Source organism: Osmerus eperlanus, chromosome 11, assembly GCF_963692335.1.
Source record: "Osmerus eperlanus chromosome 11, fOsmEpe2.1, whole genome shotgun sequence".
Lineage (NCBI taxonomy): Eukaryota > Metazoa > Chordata > Actinopteri > Osmeriformes > Osmeridae > Osmerus > Osmerus eperlanus.
In genome coordinates, this window is record NC_085028.1 from 17849324 (window position 1) to 17859023 (window position 9700).

Here is a 9700-nt window from a genome sequence, read left to right on the forward strand (position 1 = left end):
GTGCGACATAGACGCTCTTGGTCTCCTGCGGCCTCCTGCGGCCTCCTCCTCCCCAGCCTCCTCCCCAGCCTCCTCCCCAGCCTCCTCCCCAGCCTCCACCTCCCCGGCCTCCTCCTCCCCAGCCTCCTCCTCCCGGCCTCCTCCTCCCGGCCTCCTCCTCCCCAGCCTCCGCCCTTTGTCTGGTTCTTCTTTCTTTCTCAGGGGGAATGCGTTCGCTGCTCTCTGCCCGGATGTCGAGACGGTGTCTCAGGAGACGGTGTCTCAGGAGACGGTGTCTCAGGAGACGGTGTCTCAGGAGACGGTGTCTCAGGAGACGGTGTCTCAGGAGACGGTGTCTCAGGAGACGGTGTCTCAGGAGACGGTGTCTCAGGAGACGGTGTCTCAGGAGACGGTGTCTCAGGAGACGGTGTCTCAGGAGACGGTGTCTCAGTTGGGTGCGGCAGGGAGCCGCTGCGAGCACAACCATATGCCAAATCATATTACAATAATGTATTGTATCGTGTGGAATAAAGTATCAAGTAAATAACACTACTGAGTCCTCCTGCCTGAACCTAATGAAGACGTTAACTATGTACTGAATCAGTAAAGCTCAGACTCGATGAGGCTCTGACTCGATGAGGCTCAGACTCAGTGTGTCTCTGACTCGATGAGGCTCTGACTCGATGAGGCTCAGACTCAGTGTGTCTCTGACTCGATGAGGCTCTGACTCGATGAGGCTCAGACTCAGTGTGTCTCTGACTCGATGAGGCTCTGACTCGATGAGCCTCAGACTCGGTGAGGCTCTGACTCGATGAGGCTCTGACTCGATGAGGCTCTGACTCGATGAGCCTCAGACTCGGTGAGGCTCTGACTCGATGAGGCTCTGACTCGGTGAGGCTCTGACTCGGTGAGGCTCTGACTCAATGAGGCTCTGACTCGGTGAGGCTCTGACTCGATGAGGCTCTGACTCGGTGAGGCTCAGAGTTGATGAGGCTCAGAGTCGGTGAGGCTCAGAGTCGGTGAGGCTCTGACTTGGTGAGGCTCTGACTCGATGAGGCTCTGACTCGGTGAGGCTCAGAGTTGATGAGGCTCAGAGTCGGTGAGGCTCAGAGTCGGTGAGGCTCTGACTCGGTGAGGCTCACCGAGTCAGAGCCACTACCAACCCAGTCCTCATCCTCTACCAACCCAGTCCTCATCCTCGACCAACCCAGTCCTCATCCTCGACCAACCCAGTCCTCATCCTCTACCAACCCAGTCCTCATCTTCTACCAACCCAGTCCTCATCCTCTGCCAACCCAGTCCTTATCCACTACCAACCCAGTCCTCATCCACTACCAACCCAGTCCTCATCCTCTCCTCCAGCCGTGCTCCAGACCTTCATCCTCTCAGGAACTCTGGGACATAAAGCAACACAGAAAGCTCAGCCTTGGATGAGTCAGTGACAGAAGTATGCAAACATTTGTTATAGCCTGGATGATGTGTGTGTGTGTGTGTTTTGGGGGGTTTGTGTGTGGATGTGTTAGTGGGTGTGTTTACGTGTGGTTATGTGTGCGTTTGTGTTAGAGTGTGTGTGTGTGTGAAGGCTTGTTGTGTCATGGCTTGTTGTGTCATGTCCTGTCAGTCTGTCTCCCACACCTTGCAGGCGCAGCCTTGGCAGGGCTGCCTAGTGGCACAACATGCAATACTGTAGTTTGGCATGTTTGAACAGGTGGACTCAAATCTAAATCTGTAAACCACACACACAGGTTAAGCTATTAAAAGTACAGTAATGGTTTTGGATGTAGTGTGTCTATTGAACATGAACGGGTTCCTGACCACTGCCAGGATGATTGTCAGAATGCATGGCATCTTCTCTGATGACATATATGATGATGATGATGATGATGATGAAGACAATGATGTCATTCTCAAACAGACCACTCAAAGGCTCGTCCAGTAACTCTCTCCACCAGACCACGAAAGTTCACCGGACACTCAGCAAGCCTCCTGGATCATCAGCCCCCCCTCCCCTGCCCCTCCCCTCCCCTGCCCCCCCCCGTCCCCTGCCCCCCCTCCCCTACCCTCCCTGACCATCTGTGGTACATGCAAACCTTTCTCTGAATGCTGTCTTTAACATCCTGTTGAAAACGTTCTCGTTAAGAGACACAGTGATGGGTCGTACTGTCACACACTGTATACAAACACTCATGCACTCAAACCTTACTTCCACCATCCCACCCACACACACACACACACTTTGAGCATGTACAAAGGATTGCCCTTTTACCCAAAGTGATATAGAAATACAGCATGTAGAAAGTGCACACGCTCATTCAAACTCTCTGTACTCTGCTGTTCCTGTCTGACAGTCTGCAGAGTCAGGGCTGGTAAAAGGTACGCCACATCTCCACTCTTCTAATCCTCCTTTCATTACTTTTCCTCTGCCTTCTCCTTCTCTCCCTTCTCTTCTTCTCAATGTTCCTCCCCTCTCTTCCTCCCATCTCTTAACCTCTCCCCTCCTCTATAACCGTGTTCTGGAATGCGTCCTGGGTGAGTATTGATCGTGCTTCTTGGATAGTCAGGCAGATCCCGAGCGCTGAACTCAGCACATCCACAGGGAAGAGCTCCACAGGAATGGAAACCATTAGCTCCACTTACTGTCTCTATCTCTCTCCCCCTCTTGTCCTGTCCTCTCCCCCTCCATCCCTTTGTTCCCAAGTGAGAGCCTAAAGACATGTTCCTATTAGACCCTGTCCATCCCTTCGTCCTTTCATCCATCAATAAAAGACAGAAATATGATATTCTTTAGAGTCATTTGAGAGGAGGGGGAGAGTGAAAGGGTGGGCCCTGTGTGCTTGTGTGTATTTGTGTGTGTGTATAGCTCCATCTGGTTCCCTTTACAAGAGAGGAAGAGGAGGAGGGAGAGAAGAGAGGAAGTAAATAATTCTGAAGCAGAAAACAGCAGAGAGGGAAGGATTAGAGATGTGTGTGTGTGTGTGTGTGTGTGTGTGTGTGTGTGTGTGTGTGTGTGTGTAGAGATGAGAGCGTATCCTTCTAGTGGGTCCAGACAAAACACCCATGTGCTAACGATTAACCCGAATATTTTAGTCTGTGTGTTTATTATGATATTTATGACTTGCACAGCAATAGAGATGGAAACGAGAGATAGAAAGAATGATGGAAGGGTGGATGATGGAGGGATGGATGATGGAGGGAGGGATGATGGAGGGAGGGATGATGGATGATGGAGGGATGTGTGACGCTGACCACAGGTGCAGTGGCCTGGAGCACATCTGACCTTTACACTGCTTTTGTGTTTGTCCCTGTGTGTGTGTGTCTGTCCCTGTGTGTGTGTGTGTGTGTGTGTGTGTGTGTAGCTGACCTTCACATCTGATGAAGCGACAGGTGGAGAGGGAGGCCTGACCTTCACATCAAGGCTGAACCCAGACTCCACATACGATACAGGACAACGGAGGAGGTGTGTGTGTGTGTAAGTGTGTGTGTAGGTGTGTGTGTAGGTGTGTGTGTAGGTGTGTGTGTGTGTTGCTGTGTGTAGGTGTCAGAACTCCTGATGTGCAGTAAGACATGTAAATAAATCCTCCACAGTGACCGAGATCATTCAGAGAATCACCTCATCCCAGCCTGGGTCACAACCCACAACATGTGTGCAAGAGAGAGAGATGGGAGGAGCAGAGAGGAGCAGAGAGGAGGAGGGAGGAGGAGGGATGAGCAGAGAGGAGGAGAGAGGAGCAGAGAGGAGGAGGGATGAGGAGGGAGGAACAGAGAGGAGGAGGGAGGAGCAGAGAGGAGGAGGGAGGAGCAGAGAGGAGGAGGGAGGAGGAGGGAGGAGCAGAGAGGAGGAGGGAGGAGCAGAGAGGAGCAGAGAGGAGGAGGGAGGAGCAGAGAGGAGGAGGGAGATGGGCGGTGGGCTCACAGGTCTCTCCAGGCAGGGCTGTCTGCAGCCTGATAAGGAAGATCAATACTGACTCAGAATCAGTGAGGAATCCCCCCCTCTGAGAGGAGGCAGGAGTGTGTGTGTGTGTGTGTGTGTGTGTGTGTGTGTGTGTGTGTGTGTGTGTGTGTGTGTGTGTGTGTGTGTGATCGATGAGGAGAGAGGAACACTCAAAACACACAGTAGAGGTAAACAAGCCATCAGAGAGAGATGGATGAGCAACTGGGATGGAAAGAGAGGGAGGGTGGGAAGGAGAGGGGGGAGAGAGAGGGGGGAGAGAGAGGGGGGAGAGAGAGGGGGGAGAGAGAGCAAAAGAGGGAGACAGAAAGAGGGAGAGACAGAGAGGGGGGGGGGGGTTAATGTCACTGCCTGCTGTGGAAAACTGAGACCTCATACAATCCTACAATCCTCCTGTCTCACACACAACTCTGTCTGCCTGTCTGTCTGCCTGTATGTCTGCCTGTCTGCCTGCCTGTCTGCCTGCCTGTCTGCCTGTCTGCCTGTCTGTCCTGTTACTGTAGGGAGTGTGCAGGTGGATGCTGGACAGCTGATAACCTTGGCTGTTTGATTCAACACGTAGGTACTCTGCCTCAGGGCTGTGTGTCTGTGTGTGTGTGTGTACAACGGGTGTGTGTGTGTACAACGGTACTTAGGAATGGTTCGCTTGACCCGATGTTAGTTTCCTCAAGGATCACAATGACTCTTGCTTAGAGACTTGTTGCTCTTGTGGTTAGTGGTAACTGACTTAAATTTTTGTACTCGCTGTGATATATTGTTTTATTATTGTTGCTTGCTTTTTTTCCACAGGTACACTTGCACTTATAGCAGTTCATGTTGTTTAATTGTAACTTGTTTAACTACATGCTCTTATGCTTCTTCCCTTTGGCACTTATTTTGGTTGTTCACAATGTGTGCTCCATGTTTTGGCTACTCGCAATGTCTCGTTGTTATGATCAGTGACCTATGCACTTTGTAAAGCTCTCTCTTGGAAGTCGCTTTGGATAAAAGCGTCTGCTAAATGAATAAATGTAAATGTGTGTGTGTGTGTGTGTGTGTGTGTGTGTGTGTGTGTGTGTGTGGATAAGAAAAGGCTAACTCATACATGATGTTTTTTTCCTGACAGAGAAGTTCTCTGAACGACAGTACAGAATTCAACCTGAACATCCTGACCCAAGCTGTTCCAGATCCAACTCACCACATTGCTTGCTGATACTTATCAATATTGGTGATATATTTATATTTGTGATATTACCATTTGTGATCTTGTGAATGACTGGAGTGGAAGTGAACACCTCTCTAAACTATCATGAATCAGGAACCACAATGTTGCAGGCTTCCTCAGATGTGTGTGAGAAAACACACCCTGCTCCCTCCGAATGTCCTCGACAGAACAAAACCTCCAGCTCCACCTCCTCTCCGCGTGGGGCGGCAGGCCGCGTGGGGCGGCAGGCCGCGTGGAGCGGCAGGCCGTGTTGCGGCAGGCCGTGTTGCGGCAGGCCGTGTGACGCGGCAGGCCGCGTGGGGCGGCAGGCCGCGTGGGGCGGCAGGCCGCGTGGGGCGGCAGGCCGCGTGGGGCGGCGTGGGGCGGCAGGCCGCGTTGCGGCAGGCCGCGTGGGGCGGCAGGCCGTGTGACGCGGCAGGCCGTGTGACGCGGCAGGCCGCGCGGGGCGGCAGGCCGTGTGACGCGGCAGGCCGCGCGGGGCGGCAGGCCGTGTGACGCGGCAGGCCGCGCGGGGCGGCAGGCCGTGTGACGCGGCAGGCCGCGCGGGGCGGCAGGCCGCGTAGGGCGGCAGGCCGCGTGGGGCGGCGTGGGGCGGCAGGCCGCGTGGGGCGGCGTGGGGCGGCAGGCCGCGTGGGGCGGCAGGCCGCGTGGGGCGGCAGGCCGCGTGGGGCGGCAGGCCGCGTGGGGCGGCAGGCCGCGTGGGGCGGCAGGCCGCGTGGGGCGGCAGGCCGCGTGGGGCGGCAGGCCGCGTGGGGCGGCAGGCCGCGTGGGGCGGCAGGCCGCGTGTGGGGCGGCAGGCCGCGTGGGGCGGCAGGCCGCGTGGGGCGGCAGGCCGCGTGGGGCGGCAGGCCGCGTGGGGCGGCAGGCCGCGTGGGGCGGCAGGCCGCGTGGGGCGGCAGGCCGTGTGGAGCTCCACCACCTGGGATGACTTGTGGTGATACGTGGGTGGTGGAAACGCCCAGAGCTTCTGGAGATCTAAACCAGGACTGTCCAACCCTGCTCCTGGAGATATACCCTTCAGTAGGGTTACACTCCAACCCTGCTCCTGGAGAGATACCCTTCAGTAGGGTTACACTCCAACTCTGCTCCTGGAGAGATACCCTCCTGTAGGGTTACACTCCAACCCTGCTCCTGGAGAGATGCCCTCCTGTAGGGTCACACTCCAACCCTGCTCCTGGAGAGATACCCTCCTGTAGGGTTACACTCCAACCCTGCTCCTGGAGAGATACCCTCCTGTAGGGTCACACTCCAACCCTGCTCCTGGAGAGATGCCCTCCTGTAGGGTTACACTCCAGGAGGGTAGGTTGGGAGCCAAACAGTGTGTGTGGGGGGGGGGGGGGTTCCTGTCTGGAGTGACAAATGCAGCGGCCATTTCCTGCCCTGGCTTGAATACGGCTCGAACACACACACAGCAGAAATGCAGGCAGACTTTTACACAGACAGAAGTTCACAAGCCAAAATACAATCATGCTTTCTATTCCTCTTTATCTCTCTTTTATCTCTCTCCCTTTCCCTCTCTCTTTCCTCCTCTCTCTCTTTCCCTCTCTCTCTTTCCCTGACTCATGCAGTTTCACCTTACCCTTGCTAATGATATAAAAAGGAAAGTATGGATTTACATTAAGCTTCATTCATGATTCATTATTAAAAGATTGCACTGACCTTTGAATATTTCCTTTCAATCCAACTGTACTTTGTATCATTGTTTGATCAACTTCATCTGTAAGTCTGTTCAGTTTCCTATCATCACTGTCCTACCTCTTTCCATTTCCTCCTTACTTTCCTCCCTGTCTGCATCCCTCCCTCCCCCCCCCCCCCCTCCATGTCTCTGTTCTCTGCTTGCTGACAGAGAGGATGCATGGTAGCACCATAGAACAACACAGCAGGATATAGATGTTACATAGCTGGAGAAAAATGGCACACTTTACATAGGCGGTAATCCAGGAAAAATGTTGATTTGTCCCCCCCAATAAATCTCTGTAAACAGAAGGAAATGTAAATAATATTAATAATATACATTTAACTTATTACACTGTAGGCTATGTGTTACAGCAGTACTTTTGGTGTCCCCCTCAGGAATTGCTTTTGAGAAAATGTAATATAATTGTCCCCCCAAAAATGTATAGCAGATTTTCGCCACTGACACTTTAATTGCTACATGAAACAATTCAGTACATAAATCATGGTCCGGATTCTCATCGTTGGCTACAATAGACTGAATCATTTCAGGTACCATGTACATAATGGAGTCGCAATAGAAATGCCACCTATTAGAAACACCTCCCTCCTTCCAGTTAAATTGTTTCAGACATAAATGCGAGTCAAATTGTTAAATCTAGTCACAGGTTGTGTTGAATATCTTTAAGTTTAATTTAACCACGACGAATTAAATGTGTAGTTGATAGCGTTCTGTAACTTTTTCACCCTGCGCAATGTCTCGCGGAGTGGGCAGGAGCAGACAGGGGATAGGCTTGTTGACACATCCGCCTTGCGCAAATTCACGAGCTTTACAATCTACCGGTGCGCACGGGACACATGTAAATCACGCGTGCACACTGTACAGTCTTGGCGTTGTCGTTGTTAGCAAGCAAGCAGCCGCGCCTGAACCGCTGACCTGAGCTGTGGCAATAAACGATTTGGATCTGACGAGTTCGGGTGTGAGGAAGGAAATAGCGCGTCTTGGGAGTCTCTCTCTCTCTCTCTCTCTCTCTCTCTCTCTCTCTCTCTCTCTCTCTCTCTCTCTCTCTCCCTCCCCTCTCTCTCTCTCTCCCTCCCCTCTCTCTCCCTCCCCTCTCTCTCTCCCTCTCTCTCTCTCTTCTCTCTCTCTCTCTTTCTCCGGAGCTGCTTGTAATTCCTACGCTTTCGTGCCAGTGCTCGCAGCTGTCTCGCGCTCCTCGGTCGCTGACAATCGCCGAGCAACAACGAACCGGGGACTTTACCGTGAGCTCTAACCCGACGGATGTAACTTTTTTAGGTACTGTGGTACATGGGACATGTTAATGGAGTCGGATACACGGCGACACCTGACGTGATTGACTTTGCCGCTTTTTTTTACACTGACTGAAACCTGTTCAACTGTTAGACACTGTAGGAATGTGGGATAGAAGTCACTGGTAAGTAAACAAGTTAGTGTTTCAGTGTAAACTGCTGGACAGGTTGTGATTTTATTCCCGGTGCATGTTCCGATCACATATTCAGTGTGACGGAGACTGGATTTAGGCAAGGGTTTACAAAATCGTAGTGATCGTTCTCGGGTTTGTTACCATGTGAATGACAGACGGATTCGACTCGAGGATTACAATTTTAGGCATTGTCTCTTGTAATCTGCCCTACTGAATAGCGAAATAAAAAAAACATGTACACACTATACATTTAGCATAAAAAACATTTTATAAATGTACAGACGTGACTCTGACCACTGAAATAGTCTGATCATTGATCTCTTCCTCTACTCTCTGCATGTACTGAATACATGTCGCTGTGGATGCAATGAATTAATTAATTATATAACATAATAACGTCCAAAAAAATTATTATAATAATATACATGCTAAAAATGTGATTTTCCTGTGTGCTCTTCAGTAAAGCTCCTGCCACTCCCTGACACCATGACAACCGAGGTGAACCTGTCTTCTCTCCTCAACATCTCCGACGTCCACAACATGAGCAGAGGTTGCTCTCTCACCAGGACGGGCTTCCAGTTCTACTACCTCCCCACGGTCTACATCCTGGTGTTCCTCACCGGCCTGGTGGGGAACAGCCTGGCCATCTGGATGTTCGTGTGCCACATGCGTCCTGGAGCGGCATCTCTGTGTACATGTTCAACCTGGCCCTGGCAGATTTCTGCTACGTCCTGTCCCTGCCCTTCCTCATTTTCTACTACTTCAACAAGACGGACTGGATCTTCGGGGACGTGATGTGTCGCCTGCAGCGCTTCATATTCACGTCAACCTGTACGGCAGCATCCTGTTCCTCACCTGCATCAGCGTTCACCGCTACACGGGGTGGTCCACCCGCTCAAGTCCCTGGGACGGCTCAAGAAGAAGAACGCTGTGGCGACCAGCGCGCTGGTGTGGCTGGTGGTGGTGGTGGGCATCTCCCCCATCCTGTACTACTCTCGCACGGGGTCCAAGAGAACGCCACCACCTGCTACGACACCACCACGGAGGATGAGCTCCCGGGGTACTTCATCTACAGCATGTGCATGACCGTGTTCGGCTTCTGCCTGCCCTTCGTCATCATCCTCGGTTGCTACGGCATGATCGTCAAGGCGCTGATCTGCAACGACATGAACAACTCTCCGCTGCGACGCAAATCCATCCACCTGGTGATCATCGTGCTGGCCGTGTTCGCTGTGTCCTACCTGCCGTTCCACGTCATGAGAACCTCAACATGCGGGCGCGCCTGTTCTTCCAGGGCCCGGACATGTGTGACTTCAACAACCGCGTCTACGCCACCTACCAGGTGACCCGAGGGCTGGCCAGCCTGAACAGCTGCGTGGACCCCATCCTCTACTTCCTGGCTGGAGACACGTTCAGGAGGAAGCTGTCACGGGCGACCAGGAAGACCTC

The 9700-nt window shown here is 52.7% G+C and overlaps 1 protein-coding gene across 1 annotated transcript; it reads left to right on the plus strand.

The window, feature by feature from the left end:
- Nucleotides 1-7961: 7961 nt before the first annotated feature.
- LOC134029444 (P2Y purinoceptor 1-like) lies at nucleotides 7962-9698 on the plus strand (the record flags this gene model as incomplete). Its single annotated transcript, XM_062473536.1, is given in 7 exon segments — nucleotides 7962-8242; nucleotides 8712-8921; nucleotides 8924-9067; nucleotides 9070-9132; nucleotides 9135-9260; nucleotides 9263-9508; nucleotides 9511-9698. Coding segments are annotated over 6 exon segments (951 nt in total), but the record flags the coding sequence as incomplete, so codon positions are not given.
- Nucleotides 9699-9700: the final 2 nt, after the last annotated feature.